Raw genomic sequence first — 19,245 nt, forward strand, 5'->3', positions numbered from 1 at the left:
CCGCTCTTCATTTTCCCTCACTCTGCATCCCTCATCCTCTCTTTTCTTTCAACTCGTCAGGCCCTGCTCTTTTCCCGTGATCCTCCCCCTCATTTCCACTAATCATCACTTAAGTTACTAACCTTTGGCTTCACCTTCTTCTTCTTAACTTTACAAGACTCTTCACTCCCCATCTCTATTACTCTCTCAATCTCTACACACTCTCCTTTTCCTGGTTCACATTATTTTTACAAGCCTTTTTTCACCCTTAACTTTCTCATCCTCCCCTCCCTTCGTTTGACCTTACAGGACTCTCTGCATCACTCTCCATTCACATAACTTCCTCCTCTATTCTCTCCTGTTGCATCGCTCACATTTCTCTTTTCACCCTTGCCTTTCTCACCTTCCCCTTCCTACATTACAAGACTCTTCTTCACTTTCCATACCTCTTCCTCTCTCTTCCGTTCTCTCGTCTCTTTCCTCATTAACATTACTCTTGCACGCCTTTGTCATCCTTGACTTTCTCACCCTCCCCTTGTCCAACCTGGCAAAACTCTTCTTCCCTCTCCATCTCTGCTTCTCTCTCTTCTTCCCTCATTCGCTCTGGTCTTGTGTGACATCTCCCACCTCCCCTCCTCCAACCTTGGACGACTCTTTTCTTCACTCTCCAATCATGTTCCTCTCCCCTCTTCCCTTCATTTTCATTATGCCTTTTTTACATTCGCCTTTCTCACCCTACCCTCGCCTCTCTTTTAACTTACAAGATTCTCAGAGTTATTCCTGTACCCATTCGCTTGCTTCTTCACTCATTCACACCCAGCCTTTTGTGCTATTCCTCATCCATGGCCTCCCCTACAGCCCCTTCAATTACATCACATTACACTCTTCACATCAGTCTCCATCCTTGCTCTTCCCTCACCCTGTGCATCTCTCCTCTTCAATCACTCCACACTCAGTCTTGTATGCCAGTCCCCGCCCTTAGCCTCCTCTACCTTTACGGTGCAGTCTGTGACCACTGGATGACCCTGTGTCCTGAGCTCTAATCCAGGATTACATTGGCTTGGTCCAAGCCGCACCACACTGCCTCAACAGGGACCTTCCTTACAGCTCCCCTCCTCAATCACACACACACGCAGACACACATTAGATAATACTCACATGCAAACACACACACTGCTGCGCTGTGTGCACAGTTGTAAACATCAATCTCAGTCAATGGGAGCCACCCTGATGAAGCAAGATCGCTGCTGAGGCGCTCTGTCTTAGCTCAGCGATATTAGACGAGCCCAGGTGCTGTGTGTACAGACGGACAGGACTGTGGGCTTTTGAGGGAAACGTCTACCAAATATAGCCTGTTAACAAAATACTCCACCCCTAGACTCACAGCACGATGAGCACTCTTGTGGAAATGTAATATCTACTGCGGCCAACTGAACAGTGACATCCACACTCACAGTGGAGCCAGTTTAAGTCATTATGTGGGCTTTTCCTGCCAAGCCCTTAATCACTAGTAAGGGCTACCAAATGTCAGAGACAGTGCAGGCACAGGGGATGTCATTGTGTCTATCCAGGGGATTTTTAAAGGAAAATGGGTAGTCCACTCCCCTTAGTATTTTTCTTTGCTCAGGCAGTGGGACAGCTGAGAGGGCTGCACAGACGCAAGAGAGAATGTTCTAGCAGTGTTTGATCTAAGGACAGCTGAGGTACATGCGGTTCCAGAGGCGGGAGTCTTAACCGCTACACCATTTCTGGGTACTCTGAAGGATTTTCAAGAGATACACAGGCTTCACTGAGCAGAGATCAAGCAAGGATTGAGCGCTCACTTGCTCTGCCATATGGCAGTCTCCGAAAGGGTTATTGCACAAATATATAGTCCTGGAATCACTGCAGCCACTAATTGATTGCACACTGTGCCAGTTCCACCACAGTTGTGCCAAGCCATAAAGCTCATCAGACATCACCCAATCATATTCAACCACATGATTCTTGAGGCAACAGAAACAGAACTATTTTTGGAAAATGAATTTGGTGCACAATTGACTTCAATAACCTTCAACAATGTCAAATTCAATTTGGGTCGAAAGATTTTCTGTGCAGAATGGCCTATCAAATTCCAAAGCTTACAGGACTACATGAATCACAGGGGATTCAGTGCTATGAAAGGAACTTCCAAGAACAAATTAATGCAAATAGCCTTCCAGCTGCCTACTACTCTTTGTTACTGGTTACTATAAATAAGATACCTGGACAGCCTTTTCTTTATTTTAAATGAACTATGCAGTCTGCAGTTTATCAATGGATGCTCTGCTGTAGCTAGCCTATTTATACAGGTCCCTTTGTAATTCAAACCCTCGGTGTGGCTGACTCACCCGTCTCTCTCCTCTCTGCTGACGTTGACCGGTCCTTCCTCAGTGTCCGGTCCATGCGGGAAAAGCTGGAGCTCTCTGTGGCTCCCCCAGCCTTTCTGCCCCTGCCCCCCCTCAGGGAATTGCGGGTTAGAGCAGAGGCAAACAGATTTGTATGGTTTGGAGAATCCTGTGCTCCAGGCTCTATATCCTCCAGGGGCGTGAGGGGCTCCTCGTCCTCGCTGTCCGAACAGCCCACTGGGTCTTCAGCCCGTCCATCTGAGAAGGGTCCCTGGCCGGGTGCCGCTTGGCTCCGGGACAGCTTAGCGTAGTCTGCCTCAGAGCTGCCCATCCTGAACCAGGACTCTACCGGGTGGTGGCCTTTTGTGCTGCTGCCCAATGCTAGCCGGGAGGGCCCCAGACAAGACATGGAGCTGTCCTTGCGCTTGTACCTCTCCGCAGAAGAGGATGAGGATGAGGAAGGGGAGTTGGCTGTGGTGGCAGCTGCCTGCTTGCTGGCGCTGGCGCTGGAGGAGTCTCGTCCAAAGCGGCAGCGCTGTAATGACTCGGCCATCCCAACACTGCTGGCTCGCTCCCCTCTCCCCGACGCTCCGCTGTCGGAAATCCCTGCAGTGGCCCGGTTCCCTGCTCCTGCTCTTCCTGCTTCCTCCCCATCCTCCTCGGTGCAGCGTTCTCTGTGTTTGTGTCTGTGTTTGTGTTTATGGTGCCAGTTGAAGGAGAGCTCAGAGGACATGGGTGGGTAGAGGACAGGGGACCTGCCTCCTCCCAGGTACTCTTGCCTCAGCAGCTTATGCTTTTTCTTGTGAAATTTGGAAGGGTTCAGCAGGAGGTGAGAGGGGTGGTGGTGGTGCATGTAGGATGGGGGAGGGGGAGGGGGGAAAGACGGTGAGTGGTGAGAGTGGTGGGATGGGGCTGTGTGGGGTGACTGGTGGTGTGGGTGGGGGTACAGAGCGCTGGCCGGAGGATAGCCTCTGTAGTAGCTCAACCCCAGTGGCCCAGAGGAGTAAGGAACGCTGTAGGAGGGGTGATAGAACCCACCGCTGGAGAGAGGGAACCCAAGCCCAGGTACAAAGGGAACCTCAGACATGGACTCCCTCAGTTTGGGAGGCCGTCCCCGTTTCTTCTTCATGTCTGGTTTACGAACATAGTGCAGTGGGTCGCAGGGGTATGCAGGGTGAGGGGAGTAGTAGCCACTAAAGTTAATCCTGAAGATGGTAGGCAGGAGGTCCCTGGGGAGATAATGGTGTGGTGGAGGGCCACCTGTGCCTCCTATGCCTCCACTGGCCCTGCTCCCCACTCCTGGCACTCTGCCTGTTCCCGTTGCCATGCCTATCCCACTGCCCAGCCGGTGCCCTGTGGTACGGTGTGCTATCCGAATCTCGCTCAGCCTCACCACGATCTCATCCAGCTCAGCCAGGAAGTCTGGGTCCTGCCGCCGGGAGCGCAGCTGCAAGTACTTCTTCTTGCGTTTCCGTTTCTGTCTCTTTAGCTTGTCGTAGCCGGGGCAGCCATGGCTCCGGCGCTTGCACTTGTGCTTATGTTTCTCTTTGTGTCCCAATAGTGAGGAGGTGGGAGCTGCTGGGTGAGGCCTTCGGGGGTCAGGTGATGACCTCGCCCCGAGGGGTGACGGAGAGGGGGAGGGATGTTCCATAAGTACAGAGGACGAGTGTCGCCGCCTGCCTCTGGAATTAAGCCCCACTCCCGGTCCCATTGCTGAGCTCATGACCCCTGGCATTAATAACCCGCTGCCCATCCCAGGTGGCATCCCCATTCCACCCAAACCACCCGCCCCTCCAGCCTTCTCACCACGGTCAGAGGTGCTGTTGTTGTCTGTTCCTATACCACTGTCACTGGGCACCGTCTCCTCACTGTGCGACTCACTGACCGGCGACGGGGTGGCTTCTTTTAGCTCACTTAGGGGGGCCGGGGAGGTGGGATGTAGCGGCCTGGGAGGGGAGAGCTTATGGTAGTGGTAGTGCTGTCTGTAATGGTGGTGGTGGTGATGGTAGCCACGGCAAGATGACTTCTTCTGGGAGGCTGCTGTGGCCGCAGCGGACGACGAGGAGCCAAGCCCTAGGGTGCGAGGATTAGGGGCTGAAAAGGTTGGGGGAGGGAAGGGGAACGAGTGGTGGCTATGATGGGGGTGAGAGTGATAGTGGGAGTGACCCGCAAAGTGCACTGAGCCTGGCTCCACAAAGCTAGCATCACTGATGGGACTGTGGCCTCCACTGGACTGGGAGAGGGAGGGGGAGGGGAAGACCTCTGAAGAGGAGAGCTGGTGCTGCTGGGACTGGGACTGGTGGTGATGGAGAGGGGAAGTGGTGTTCGGGGACAGGAAGGGCTCTGGTGGTGGCGTTGGAGCTTTGGAAGTGGAACTGGTCGCTTTTGGTTTTCGGCCTCTCCTCTTTCCCATGTATATTGTGCCCTTTTTGCTGACGTTGATTTGTGGCCCTAGTTTGCCCCCGAAGGAAGCAGCCAGGGAGGATAATGACTGTGTTGCAGCCTCCACAGAGCCAACCACCCCACTGGTGGTGCCTCTAGGGGCATCTTCTGTTCTTGGGCCCAACAGGATTTGACTGAGAATACGCTTCCGTTTCACACTCTTCATCTTATTGATCTTGCCTATGATGGTTTTCATGATGAGCTGCCCGTTTCCTTTGCTGCGGAACCGTTTGTCTCCCGCGTCCCCTGCCTCAGGAGCCAGTGTGGGAGGCTGACCCTCCTGCGGTAAGGTAGGGGGAAGGCGCTTAGGACGTCCCCGTTTTCTAGGCATAGGTTTAGGGGGGTTCAGGTCCACCTCTGGATGAAGAACAGGGGGGTCCTGCTCCTCTTTGGATTTGAGTAATGATGAGAAGACCTTGGAAGGGGCCAATTTGTTACTAGGTCGCCCGCGAGCAGGGGCGTCGAGCCTTGGCATTTTGGACTTCGGCCTCCCCCTTTTTTTAGGCTGGGGTGGGAAGAGTTGTGACACAGGATTTTGTGGCACAGGATTTGGTTTGACCTTATTTGGGTTGGGAGGCCTGCCCACAGGTCTTTTTACCGGCGGGGGTGTATCCAGGCTTGAAGATAAAGGCATGGCGGTTTTGCTCTGGTCGAAGGGACTGCCCTGGCCTGCTCTTTGAGTCTGGTTCTTGTTCACAACACGGGTCCAACGGGGTTTCCTACCCCTGCGTTTTTTCAGGGGTTTGCTGTCCTGCTCTGGGGGAGAGTCCGGGGATGAATCAGGAGAATCGTCTCTAAGAGGCATTGGGGAGCTTTCTCCGTCAGCGGGCTCTGGCGGTGAAGGTGCCCTTTGTCTTACAGGCTCAGGGGGGCTGCTGGTCCGACCAGGGCGGCTACTGTCCCGGTTTGGACTGCGCTTACTTGGGCTAGAGCTCTTCCCCCTCTCGACTCGGAGTGACTGATTACCAGCCCCCTTGTCCTTCCCCTCTGGCTTTCCTATTCCTGATGGAGGAGGGCACTTGGTTAAGTCTCTGGGGCTGTCCCTGTCCTGCTCCCTATCGCTCGCACTGCTCTCCTCTGCCAGGGAAGGGCTCTCTCGCGCGTGGTGTCCTTGTGAGGGAGCAGGGGAGCCTGGGTGACTCACTGAACTCCCTGTCCTCTGCTCGGCTGAGGTGGTGGAAGAGGAGGATGAAATGAGACGAGAGGGCGAAGATGTGGTGTGGGGCGGGCAGTGAGCGTGACGTGACTGTGGTTTAGCATTGTTACTGTTGCTGTTGTCGTTGATGCTGTCCTTTGACATGGTTGTCAGGCGGCTGTTGCCATAGGTGAGTGCAGGGCTGTTGCTGCGACTACTGCTGTTGCTATTGTTAATGTTGATGCTGCTGTTGCTGCTGCTGCTACTAGACTTCCCAGTCCCATCTGTGTCCTCTTTCCTCGGCGGTGTCGAGTTGGATGACCTGTCCATAACATTGTCTTTGTTCCGAGAGCCATAAGGCCGGCCAGGTGGTCGTGACACGGGAGGAGGCGGAGCAAGGTGGACAACTCTTGAATATGTATTCCTATTGGCCATAGCCCTGTCTCGTTGTTTGGCGGTGGGGGCCATGAAGCCTGAGCTGGGGAGGGCAGGGGAGGGGGCAATCTTTGTGGGTTTGGTTGGCTTAGGGGTCTTTGATGGTGGGCAGGTCGCTATGAGTTGAGCTAGTTTCTCAGTGACTGTGGGCGCTCCCCAACTTTGAACACCCCTGTCCTTGTCCCTCTGACTTTCAGTGCTGTAGGTGTATTGAGGAGGTTTAACCCCTTCGAAGCTGGGTTCTTTTGATGCAGGTACTGGTGGAGAAGGTGAAGATGTCCGGGGGTTGGATTGTGGAGTGGGTGTTTTCTTCCCAGAGGGGTGCGTTTTGCTGTCTGGTGAATGGCGGTGAAGATTAAGGGGTCTCTCAGACGTGGTGGTGGCCGTTTTCGCGTCTGGCTTTGTGTCCGACTTGCAGGCCATCTTTGGTGGACCCTGCAAAAAAAGAGAACAATGTGGAAACCCATAGTGAGGGCACTGATTTAAGAATGATCAGGAAATGCGCTGTCCAATGTCCAAGGGAAATTATCATGGATATAGCCTATTCAATTTTATTTCTAAACACTTTAAAAGATTTATAAGTTATGTACTAAAGCCATCAATTGAGATCTCACATGTGGCTCAAGACAAGGACAAAGCACAAACTATCATTCAGCACTAACAAGAGTTTTCTTTATCCCTGTGCAAATTGCAGTTCATTGATAAGATTTTCTGTCCACTGCTGCTTCCCAGGCGTGCCCAGGGGGAAAGCTCCTCTCGACTCAATAACACTTATCAGGGTCAGATTGGGGACAGCGAGGGAGAGCTGGAGAGAGGGGTCATGCAGGGGAGGGGGGAGGAGAGGACATGGCCGGGCAGACAGAGGATAGACGACACAGACGGAGGGAGATGGGAGGGGGCGGTGCATGATGGATAGAGACAGGCCAGCAGAGAACACAAAGAAATCAAAAGAACAATTTACGCGCTGCTCTTTATCTGTGCAATAACATGGTGATTACTAGGGTAACCATGCTGTGGACCACTGCATTACCAATGACTGACTGATAACATTTTAAGGTGGTGATGAAAGAGGATGTATGAGTAAATAAATGTGCATTTGGCTGTCAGTATTGAAGGTTCTCTTTTGGCAGTATATGCAGCCAAACACCTCTTGTGCAACTCCTAAAGGTCTCTTCAGCTTGGATTCTGTGTTTAACATAAATATGGTTTCAAAATCAAAATGTATAAACTCAATATGTTCTCACTGCTTACCCTTTTAGCTGGAGCACTCCCATTCACTGGGGAGGGTGATGGGGTGGTAGTGCTAGCTGGAGGAGGAGCAGCAGGAGGTGGTGCGGGAGCTGCAGCAGAGGAGGCTGATGAAGACGATGGGGTCGGTCTGTTGTTAACACAAGGACTCTGCTCCCTCTCTCTCTCCCTGCCATGCGGAGGACTCTGGCTCTGACTGCCTGGCCCGTCACTCGTCACCCCTCCACGGTTTCCTCGAGCGCCGCCTCCACGCCCCGTGTGCCTAACGGTGGCCCGGAAGGCCGGTCGGCACACGTAATTCTCCAAGATCTTAGGCGGCTTCTTCATGCGCTTCGCTTGAAGACCAATCTTGAGTTTGACATTGCCCTCAGACAGGCTGCTCTCTTTGATGGAGAAGTGGGACTGGTCACCGCCGGCACCTCCAGGCCCGCCTCCTCCTCCTCCACCTCCTGCACCAGGGGAGACTGTAGGAGCTCCCTCCTTATCTCTTTCCCTCTTCTTCTTCTCCTCCTCCTCTTCTTTCTTTCCACCCCCTCCCTCCTTCTCTCGCTCCCCTGTGGGAGCACCGGTGGGAAGAGGGGGTGGAGTTGCAGTTCCCCCCTGAATCTTCTGATCCATCAGAGATTTAGGGGGTGTGCGGGGTGGCTAGGGAGGGGATGTTTTGGATACCAGGTAGAGTTTTTGTTAGGGGAAAGGCAGTGGTCCAGAAGGAGATGGGATAGGGGTGAAGGGGGAAAAGGGGGGAGGGGGATAATGGTGAAAGTGAAGCAATCCTTGTTTTGTGATGGCTTCTCTCCCTTCCTTGGCTGTCCAGCCCTTTCTCCGTCCTTCAACTGTGAAGGTAAAGACAGGTAGAGAGGTAGAGAGAGAGGGAAAGGGAGGGGCGGGGAGAGAAAAACAAAGCCAAAGAATTCCACATTAGTCACCGCAACACAGATCATCAACCAAACAATGACAGTTTAGACAGTGCATAACAGATCACAACAGAAAAGTATAAATGTCTCATAATGAATGATGGAGGGGAACAGGCGGCGGGGCAACAGTTTTTATCATCTATTTGGTTAGAGGCTGTCCTTCATCCTGTCTGGGTGACTTTTTATGATGTGTTCGTCCTCACAGACTATAACAATCTGTGACCTATTTACACAGCCAAGGTTTCTCTACCTGAGACACGCAACCCTAGGCTCAAGGACTCAGAACTGTCCACCTGAGAACTACAAAGCCTACAAGGTCCGGAGTGAATAGCTAAACCACCACATCCTTCCAAGGTATTACGGGATAAGCTGCCAAATGAGCAATCCCTGAGCTTCCCTCATTAGTTGCAGTGAAAATGTCTCTGTAAAAGTGGCAAACTGCTCACAGTCTGGGCTAGCACAGCATCAGCAAAGAGCAGCATGTTTCTTAATTGTGCTCCTTAGAGGACAGCCCAATTCAATGAAGTCGTCTGCAGCTCCCTGTGGCCACTGAGTGATTTAATGCGGATTCGCCCCCAAGCAGGTGCTTTCTCTGGGTGAAGTCATTTGGAGGCAATTCAGAACTGTGACCTCAGCACATTGGGCCCTCTGGGACTAGACAGCGGATCCGGCCGCCTTTCCCAGCCTTCCACAGCAGCAACTGAGAGTGAGTGATAGAGCGTCAATGTGTCGGCGGTTTCTGTGTGCCCTACATTAGTGGAGAGCACTAAAGGAGCCACTTAATGGAGCCTCAGGAAAGTCATACAAGTCATCACATCAGTAAAGCGTCCCAGCAAGAGAGGAGGAATCGGCTATATACAGAGTCTTAGAGCCATGTTTGTTTTGGATTATGATTGTGGAAGACAGTAGTAGAGACGGAGGAAGACGGGGTTTTTTTTTATCGAACCACACAGTAAACGCAGCCCGATTCTTGGAGTCCGGCCTGTAGTTCCCCACGCCCTCTTTTCTGTGTTTACTTCAATTACTCACTCCATTTCGCCTCAAAACTCCAGACTCCCCCTCGCTACACATACCACACTCAGATCACACCTCCCTCTTTTCTCCAACACTCCATCAATCTCTGTGTTCTTTCACCCGTTTTCCTTTAAGCTTTTCTATCCTCTTCCTCCTCTATTTCACAAACTTGGAAAGCAGTAGTAACAGCAGACAAACTAAAGTCACTGTGTTCCTACTTTAATCGAAAACACATTTCACCCGCCACCCCCCCCCCACCCAGCTCAGCTCCTTGTGTCCTTCTCTTGCAGAGTGACAAATGTTCTCCTCATTCTTTTATACTAGCTGCTTGCAGTGATACTAGCTGCTTCCGCTGCTCTGACAGCAGCGAGGCCAAAAATAAGCCGATGTAGTACCTACTAGCTCTGTAAGAGGCTACTGACACAAGAGCAGAGCAAAGCCTCTTGGAGAGTCAAAACATTCCTCTCACTTCTCACGACTAACAAGCTAAGCCAAGTCATTTACTGGCACTTGTTCCCCTGTAAATGATCTGATGCTAAGCCGAACCTCTTTTCATTTTGTGAGCAACAGTTCGAAAACCTTGATAAGCCTCGACACCAGAGCATCTCGTTTCCGCGCTTGGCATCGAGCTGCTTTTTTTTTTTTTTTTACTTACAAAGCATGTAAGACACATTACAGTCATTTCACCTTTTACAGTCATACTGCAGTACAGCAGAATGTCTTACAGTAAAGATGATCAGATTTGGAGACGGATATCAGTCATGCCTGTCTGTAGTTCATTTTACTCTCAGGAGTAATAACCAGGAGTTAAAGTTGCAACAAGGGCATATAACATGACAGCAATTGCCAGAAACGAATAAGCATATTAAAAAAGACGAGACACTGAATCAATATTAAGTCAACGACCTAAGAAAACGGTGGAGCAGGCAAGAACCTAGTAAACAACTTCCCGCGCCCCCTCCCATTTCTCTCCTCCCCTTACTCCCTCCCTCCTTTCACTCCCTCCTCACTTTTGCACACGTTGTTCATAACTGCTGATTTCCCTTTGGCCAGAGGAATAGTATCCAACCCACCCACCCCCCACATCATTCACATGAGGGCTGGCGTCTGGCTGCAGAGCTCCATGTCATTTCCATAGCTGATTCTCCATCGGTATTAGCACACAGCCGTTCTCGGGGTGAACCCAAATTCCTTCACTACTATTAGTTTGTGTAATCTATCGGCGGGCGTGCAAAAGCATAACAGTAACCGCCATCAACGGCCGTAAACGGCAGAGACGGTTATAATGAACTCATATCGAAGGTAAACGAGCAATAACGAGAGGTTGAAATAAATAGGACCGGAATGACAGGTGTCAGTCAAACCCGCACCACGCAAACATCCCCTGTAGGAGCTCAGGGAAGTTCATGTCATGGTGTTAACAAGCTTGCCTGTTTCCCTAGACTGATGGCTTATTACAATGCAACGCGTGAAATATGTGTGTGGAAATGTAATTATTTATGCTTTCTCTAAACATGTGCAAACGATGACTTATTTGCGGGAGGTTGAAGCCAAGTAACGTTATCTGCTTTCGGTTTTACAATATACACAGTCACAACACTTCACTCCTCAGGTGGCCAACTCGTGCGGCTGCGAGCTGATCACTCTATTTTTTTTTTATTGTAGGCTACGTAATCATATCACTCAGAGCAAATTCACTATAGTTTGATCACACTCATGATTATTATCTAAACCAAATCAAACCAGGCATGCACTTGCAATGGTTGAGAGGCGAGAGGTTGATCACGCAATCACACAATTATTTTGGAAAAATCTACTAGACTACTACACAGACTAGCTACAGTCTGGTATCTGCTGCGGGGCTGTCAAAATAGGACCAGTGAGCAATCTGATTCAATGAACACGGCACTCTGTCAACAGCAACAATAAAATCAGCAAATCAGTCCAAATGTATCGGAATTTCATATTCACTCACCTCTGTAATTGTCCAGAAACGGTGTTCACATTATTTGGCTCTGTGTCCTCCCTTCGTGCGTATCAACATGGTGGCCACACATTTTACGTTCCAAGTGCTGATTTGCCAAAACCAAAACGTGAAAAATGTCAGATATGTCAATTTTGTATCTCAGATACTTTACATCTAAGGCCTCTACTTAATAATATTATTGCCCAAGATCTGAGCTGACTACCTGGAGTGACTATCATGTTCCACGTACTCAAGCTGGAATCCCATAACAGATGTCTTTGTACTGTTTTCAGAAACGCCAAATGGGTTATAGCTAGGTAATAATCCTGAACACTAAATCTCACCTCGAAACAGTACACAAAATAGGCTACAGTTACCTACAAAAATGTGGTTGTTAACCTTGCCAGCCCCTAAATACAAAGTTGCGATGGTTCGAGCAGACCATCAACATGTAATGCATTGCTCCAAATTTGTTTCCAAAATAACTGGAATAAATACCTGGCAACGCAATAAAGTATCAAGGATGGCGTCGCCACTTGGCCCTTGCTATAACCAACGCACTGAGAAGGTCTGTGTTTATTTTGTAACAAGCTAGTAGCTACCATCCGTCCAATAATAGACAGGCTGTGCTACATTGTATCAATGGCACTGGCAGTGGCTAACTAGCCATCTATCAGCAGCCTGGTGGAAGACAATTTAGGCAAATTTCATTCAAAACAGTTGTAACCTATACTGTATGTGTGTTGCATATCAATGGCATAAACCTACCGCTTTGCTGAAATATGTGTAAATCGAGCAAAAACGACACAACATAAGACTAGTAAGGTACATAATCTTACATCTCCGTCACATTCTCGTAGGCACTCGTGTTACTACATCTCAGCTACGACGGCTAACGATGCACTAGCAAGTCAGCTAAACCAGAAAGACCTTCCGACGATGGTCGGTTCAAAGACAAACACACTATCAAAACGACTAAAATACACAGGCAACGATGTAGCGATTCATATTACAATGGTATAAAATAATAGATGCAGCGCCGTGTACGTTATTAAAAAAAAACACCAACTGTCAACAAAATGGCGGCTGCGTTGAATCAACAGAGACCCGAAATGGATCTCCCTCTATTTCTTCTCCCTCGGCCCTAAAATCCCTTTTCCCTTACAGCAGCTGGTATCCGTAATATTTCCGAGAAGCTCCGAAATCCTCTCCGACACGCCGTTAGCTGAGCCTGGATGTGTCAGGATGGGCCTCTCTCGTTAATCGGGCCTCCATGTCTGCTCAGCCCGTATCGTTACTGTCAGTACAACACGGGCATTCTCAGTCCCAGAGAGGAGGGAGGGAGGAGGGAGCGAGGAGGACGAACCGAGGAGGGAGGAGAGGAGAGGAGAGCAGAGCAGAGGAGAGGAGAGGAGAGGAGGGCAGATGTCGGTCGTAGGCTACGCGGTCCCTGCGGTCACTGGTCACTCTCTGCCCGTGTGACCAAAATCTCTGCATTTCATTATTTTACTATTTTCGGTTCACACGGGAAGCTGTTTGGGCTGAGGGTGTGTTTGCTGGTATGCAACAGTCAACTGTCACACTGGCTGTGTTTGCCCTCAGCAGAGAGCAGTCTGCACCGCCGGCTGAGGCTGAGCTCGAGCCCGAGGGAGAGTCAATATATAGAGGGGAATACACAGACACAATCAATTATCAATCAGTAATTATAACCTACTCTATTCTATTCTACTGTATTCTCTTCTATACTGTTCTATTCTATTCTGTACTGCTCTGTTCTAGTTTATTCTATTCCGTTTCACTCTATTCTATTCAATTATTCTATTCTATTTTATACTATATTCTATTCTAGTTTATTCAGTTTCACTCTATTCTACCCAATTATTCTATTCTACTGTATTCTATTTTATACTGCTCTATTCTATTATATTCTACAGTACTGTATTATATTCTATACCACTCTATTTTATTCGATTCTATTCTAGTTTACTCTAGTCTATTCTATTCTATACTATTGGATTGATTGATTTGAACTGACAAATTTCAATTAATGGCACATGTACAGTTCTTTGGACAGAAGATATACACAAATTAAAAGATAAAGCTCAATAAAGCATAATAAAGCTCAAGAGCTTATTTCCAGTGTGGTCCTTTGGGGGAAAGGATAGGATCAATGAGCAACCTGAATTCTATTCTATTCTATTCTTTGAGCCCATGCATAAGCAGGTCTATGGGAGATTTGACAGGAATTTAACAAACTGGCATCTGTTAGACAGTTAAAACAATGCAGCTCCAAAAGACAATAGACCCATGGAGTAGAGCCTCAGATTTGCAAATATGCAAAACACTAACTGAAACAAAACTGCCACGTTAACCCACCAACAGAATGGTCAGAACACAAGTCTGCAAGATGCACCGCATATCTAGAGATGTGCTTCACAAAAGTAAATCTGCATCGGAAACATTCATGATGAGGGCAAAGAAAGGAGGTGGAGAGGGCGAGGATCACAGAGTCAGGCTTTAATGACAGCTTTAGGTAGGGAGGAGGACAACGCTGAGTCAGATCAGGTGGAAAAGGAAGGCCAAAGAAGTCTTACGAAAAAGCGTCTTACCAAGAGCCTTCATACAAAAGTGTTACTTCATAACTCTGTGAATTCCCATCATTTTTGACAGCCACTGGCGGCTCAATGGTGATTAGTTCATGACATCTGGGTCAGTCATTCAGAAAACCACATAAGAGGCCAGTGTAGCGAGAAGGACACATCACTTCCACAACATCGTGTCAGCAAACTGTCGGCTCCATTTGTGTGTGGTGTAGCTCAAAAAAAAAACGGTAGGGACACTGGAGTGGGAAACATAAAGGTCCTTGGCAGAGGCACGTAAATCGAGTGGGTCTGAGAGTTAATGACGGTGATGCGTGTGATCTATCATTTTGTTAAACAAGCAGTCGACAAAAACAGCGAAGGAGGTAGAATCCGCAGGCCGTGTCTCTCAGATGGCCTGCCTCTCCTGTTGCTCCGTCCTGATGGAGCGCGGCTCGGGCGGCTCGGACGTGGGGGGGAGGCTGTTGTCCACGCCGTCGAGGCTCTTGCGGCACACTGGACAGGTATCGTGCTGTGGGAGGGAGAGACATTCGGCAGGGTGAGGCCCGGAAAGCACGGCAAGCTCCAGGCAAAACGTCAGTAGTAGCACATTATCTATGGTACGAGATTAAATAACATTAGTGCACCCTTAGGTAACAAAATAGTTCTTATTTTGTCTGCGGAGCCCTCAGGTCCAGATGTGTGACGCACTGTGAAACCCTCCGTGACAAATCTAATAATATGTAAAAAAAAAAAAAAAAAAAAAAAACCCTCAGCCCGCTGACCGCAGCCACTCCTCGTCCTCACCAGTTCCAGCCAAGGCACTATACAGTCGCTGTGGAAATAATGGAGGCAGGGTAGCTGTCGGACAGATTCTCCTAATGAATACTCCTCCCTGCACACCGGACACTCCAGTCTGCAGTCTGGGAGGGAAAAACAAGGAACACACAGAGAAGCAGAAAGAGTGAGAGTGTGTGTATATGTGTGTGGGATAGAGAGAGAGAGAGATTTGATTAAACAGTGGAAAGAAAAAGCTCAATTCTAAGATTTTTAATGATTCTCTACATGTGTATAGTAGGTCTGCACACCATCAGAGTATAATATAGTAATAAACTTGTAATATTGTTGCCTGTTCTTGGCATGTTACATATGCGTTCCTGTGTATTGTTTTATATCTGTAATGCTTTCCTTCTTGGCCCTTTCTTGTTTCTGACCCAATCAAATGATGCGTGGATAAAGGTTTAGCAGCTTTTACACACAAATTCCACATTTCCGCCCAAGCTCTTATTAGTGTGAGAGGGTGTAGTGTGGGACTGAGGCATGTCATCCGGTGTGTGTATATAAGCAGTGATGATGGCCGTGCTGGGAGCCCCACCTGTCTGTTCTTGAGAGACACTAACTGTTGGCAGGGATGAGATCATCTCCTTCTCTGCGGGGGGCGGACCTGTGCTCTCCAACTGCCCTAACAGCTAGGGGAGCAGGACGAGAAACAGAGAGTATGGATATATAGGGGGAGGGGGAGCAGAAAGAGAGAGAGACCGTCTCTAATCAAAACAAGTGTATGGTAGCAAGAGAGTCCTAAAGAATAGAAGAGAGCAAGAAAAATAAACAGCTTGTAACGCAATTACAATAGAGTTTGGGGGTGAAGACGAAAGCACGGAAATGTGGAGGGAGAGACAGAAAGAGAGAGAGAAGAGGCGAGAAAGAGAAAGAGAAACAGTTTTGTTGTTTGTGACTCAGTATGAGAGTTTGAAGTTGGAGAGCGAGAGACAGAAAGAAAACAGATAACAACTCAGCACGCAGCCACAGTGTCTGGATCTTAGCGGACCTCGCTGACCTCTGTGATGACGGCGTCCAGACCTCCCTGACCCCACGCATAGTCCGCTGGGTTTGAGTGCAACTGTAGCATGCTGGACCTGATAGAGAGAGAGAGAGAGAGAGAGAGAGAGAGAGAGGCAGAGAGATTGTCACAAAAATGAGAAATTATGAAAAGCCAACGATGTGAATGGAAAATGAAAAAGCATTTACAGCGAAGCTGGTGTGGCGCCCGGGTTTCCATTGTTGGCAAACAGGCCGGCCAAGAACTGCTGCACGATCCTTCAGAGGACAAAGGCAGAAAACAAAGATGTCTACTTTAGTGTACTTTCAAACGGAAGACTTTCTTATTCAGCACTTTCAATTCATGCCGTGCTTTTATGATTTCGCTTGGAGCTACGAAACCAGCCGATAGAGGTGTAATTCAAAATTCATTCAGATTTAAATAAATTCATATTTCTTCAGTCAAAATGGCTACGCACAAGACAGATTACAAGTGTATTATCCTGCATATAAGTCTAGTACTGAGCCAAGAAATGTGCAGGAATACTCTTATGCAAGATGAAAAATAGCTTTTTTGAATACAGTATACAAACAGCAACTGTATCACCATACCATTCACCAATATAGACTTTTCAGTTGGCACAGACAAGTGTCGGTGAGAAATTACTAGTCTGTTCAAATAAAAAGCATCAGTTTGAACAATTAGCGTCTTCTTTTAATCATGTGGAAAAAACAAATTGTCATACTTACACACATTGAGTGTAAATCCCCTAAACTCTGCTTACTAACCTTTTATTTGTAAAGGTTTACCTACTTTTTGAAGCCGATAGATCTTAATAATGTAAATTCACTGTATACATTATAGAAAGAAGAATCAGATTTACATATGTCGCATGAAAATAGCTTCTTTTCAACGTAAAGTTATAAATTAGTCCTTTTGTGAAAACACTGCTGTTCTTTATTTATATTGGTAGTAGTCGGTCTTATGGTGATCACCAACTGGAGTTCAGCTGTTTATTTCCTAGTACATCACTGCTTATAAGATCAAACTGAGATTAATACTGTATGACAGGACATATACACAACAAATGTTCCAGTGTTAATTAAGTGTCAACCCTTTTCAGTGACAGTTACTTTGTCACTGAACAACTTTGGAGAGTTGTTTTTCCTCTTATAGAGCTGATATGTCTCTGGGGCAGCTGTTCAAAACTATCTAAAAGAGTTAAGTAAATTCTGATGGGTGTGGACTTATATAAACACTGGTATAATGCAGATTTTTACACTCTCAGAGTTAAATTAACACTGCTGATTTTGCTGTGTACCATCTCCACCCACCCTTCCACTGCGGGCATCTGTTCGGGCCGGGACGCCCTCCTGTCTCGTCCGGGTTGGGAGGAAGACTCTGGCTCTCTGGGGTCCGTGGCTCCTGACGGCTCCTGAGGAGGAGGACCGGTCTGACCTGCAGATACCTGCTCACCGGCGTCCGGGTCGGACTCTGAGGCGGGGGGATGCGACAGCAGGGCCGAGCGCTCCATAAACAGCAGCTGCCATAACTTGCAGGGAGACCACAGAAGCAATCTATCACACAAAGCCTTAGAAAGAGGATCTTTTTTCAGAGCATGAGACTTTTGTAGAGACAAACCTCTGAGAAGAGTGTGTTTGAATCTTCACTGGCCGCTGTTGTACTGTCCTCCAGCAGACTGGAGAGCAAAGTGAAATTCACTTTTAATATCAGTGATGTAAAATGGAATACACAACTCTTAAGAGCATGTTTTTAGATTGCCGTGCATTTTTGAGTTTATCCTATTTTGAAAGGGTTTCATACACCCAAGTTCCATAGAATTTTCTTAATCCATAGAGGACTATGTAATATTTTAATTGGAGTGAAAACATGAAAAACACCAAAACTACAAGGTTTTCAGATGCCAACAGCGATGTAATAATGAACTGTAGGCTACCTGGAGTCTTCTGTCACCTCCTCAATGAAGCCAGAATCACACCTGGGGCAGATGAGATCCTTGACGACAAAAAAACATAAGGAGTTTATTCAAATCTGGCAAGGGAAACAGAAGCTCAGTGGTCTCTCTCTCTCTCTCTCTCTCTCTCTCTCTCACACACACACACACACACAAGTCCCAACGACCTATCATAACAACATATTTGTGCGCAATCACGCCATGAGAAAGAAGTGTCAGCTGCGCGAGAAATGCGCCACAGCAGTGGCTCCCACAGTGGGGTCCGGGGACCTCCAGGGGTCATTGAGGGGATTCAAGCGGGTCTCCAGCAATCTTAACTTCACTATTATTTCAGCCACTAGGTAAAGAAAGAATGTATCAGCATGACTAGTTTTATTAAACTTCACTGTACAAGTTGTTACCTGCCCACCTGTGGTACAGACAGTTATAAAAAAAATCATAAAACACAAAATCTAGTGAGAGGAAAAATAATCAAACTGGGGTTAAGGGTTTAATGCGTAGATCTATTCAGGGTCCATGACATGGCAAAGTTTGGGCACCCTGCGCTGGCTTGTCTGGCGGTGTGGAGACGCTGCGCAGCGCCCAGCCCCTTCCCTTATGTTTCTCACATGCAGCTGACAGTAGACGACTCGCTGGCTACAAAGTCGCCAACAGTAGTGCTTCTAAATATGGCAACGCGAATCGCCAGATTTATTCTCCCTAAAGTAAGATCTTGGTGCAGCGTCCTCATGCACGCTGTACACACACACACACACACACACACACACACACACGAACAGACGATTATAAGTGCGCAACTGTATACTCGAGCAGTTACAATTATCTACCAAATGTTTTAAAATCAAACTCACAGTTATAACTTAGTATTTTTAAAGAGACGGAGCTCATGAACTGCTTTTCCATGGGCGCAGCAGTCATTCCCAGGCCAGCCGAGCGCAGGGGGAAATAAACACTCTCTCCAAAGTAACTCACCGGGAGTTTGGGGTCTATTTCACTTTTACAGCAGTGACAGAAAAACCGGTGTTGTGGTGTCGCCGCAGCCTCCGCCATCTTCACGGTAAAGCACAGTCACTGACGTCGGTATGGCAGCCCATAGAAGTCTCGGGCGCTTGTCTAACGGGTCAGATCAGTCCGGCAGGGTTTGGAGTGGATGACATGTCAGAAAGCCTGCTCCAAATGACACGAGTGTTAACAAACACTGACATCAAGTACTGAGGGGGCAACACATTTATCAGGCACAGTTTCAAATACAAAGTTACCGTTTATGTGGGGAAGCTACATAAGATTCTAAGAGTAACAAACAAAAATGCCAACAGATTTATCATTAAGGATCAGACCTGCATTTTTCCAATGGCTGGATAACAGTTTTCCAC

General features: G+C 48.2%; 2 protein-coding genes across 2 annotated transcripts in view; both read right to left on the minus strand.

Moving 5' to 3' along the window:
• The window catches only part of ash1l (ash1 (absent, small, or homeotic)-like (Drosophila)), a 32,815-nt gene extending 20,055 nt beyond the window's left edge, over nucleotides 1-12,760 (minus strand). Inside the window, exons 1-4 of the mRNA XM_071908290.2 lie at nucleotides 12,665-12,760; nucleotides 11,509-11,605; nucleotides 7,609-8,438; nucleotides 2,349-6,792 (exon numbers count right to left, since the gene is read on the minus strand). Coding sequence (XP_071764391.1) covers nucleotides 2,349-6,792; nucleotides 7,609-8,223 — 5,059 coding nt within the window. The 5' untranslated portion in view covers nucleotides 8,224-8,438; nucleotides 11,509-11,605; nucleotides 12,665-12,760. The remainder of the gene's footprint in view (nucleotides 1-2,348; nucleotides 6,793-7,608; nucleotides 8,439-11,508; nucleotides 11,606-12,664) is intronic.
• A 1,241-nt stretch (nucleotides 12,761-14,001) lies between these two features.
• Nucleotides 14,002-18,922, minus strand: rnf115b (ring finger protein 115b). The gene is made up of 9 exons (XM_071908312.2): nucleotides 18,845-18,922; nucleotides 17,855-17,913; nucleotides 17,539-17,596; nucleotides 17,232-17,449; nucleotides 16,107-16,175; nucleotides 15,916-15,994; nucleotides 15,454-15,547; nucleotides 14,886-15,001; nucleotides 14,002-14,610 (listed from the first exon to the last, which is right to left on the minus strand). The coding sequence occupies exons 1-9, from the start codon at nucleotides 18,920-18,922 to the stop codon at nucleotides 14,488-14,490; spliced, it is 894 nt and encodes a 297-aa protein (XP_071764413.2). The 3' UTR covers nucleotides 14,002-14,487.
• Nucleotides 18,923-19,245: the final 323 nt, after the last annotated feature.

This window comes from Centroberyx gerrardi, chromosome 19 (assembly GCF_048128805.1).
Source record: "Centroberyx gerrardi isolate f3 chromosome 19, fCenGer3.hap1.cur.20231027, whole genome shotgun sequence".
Lineage (NCBI taxonomy): Eukaryota > Metazoa > Chordata > Actinopteri > Beryciformes > Berycidae > Centroberyx > Centroberyx gerrardi.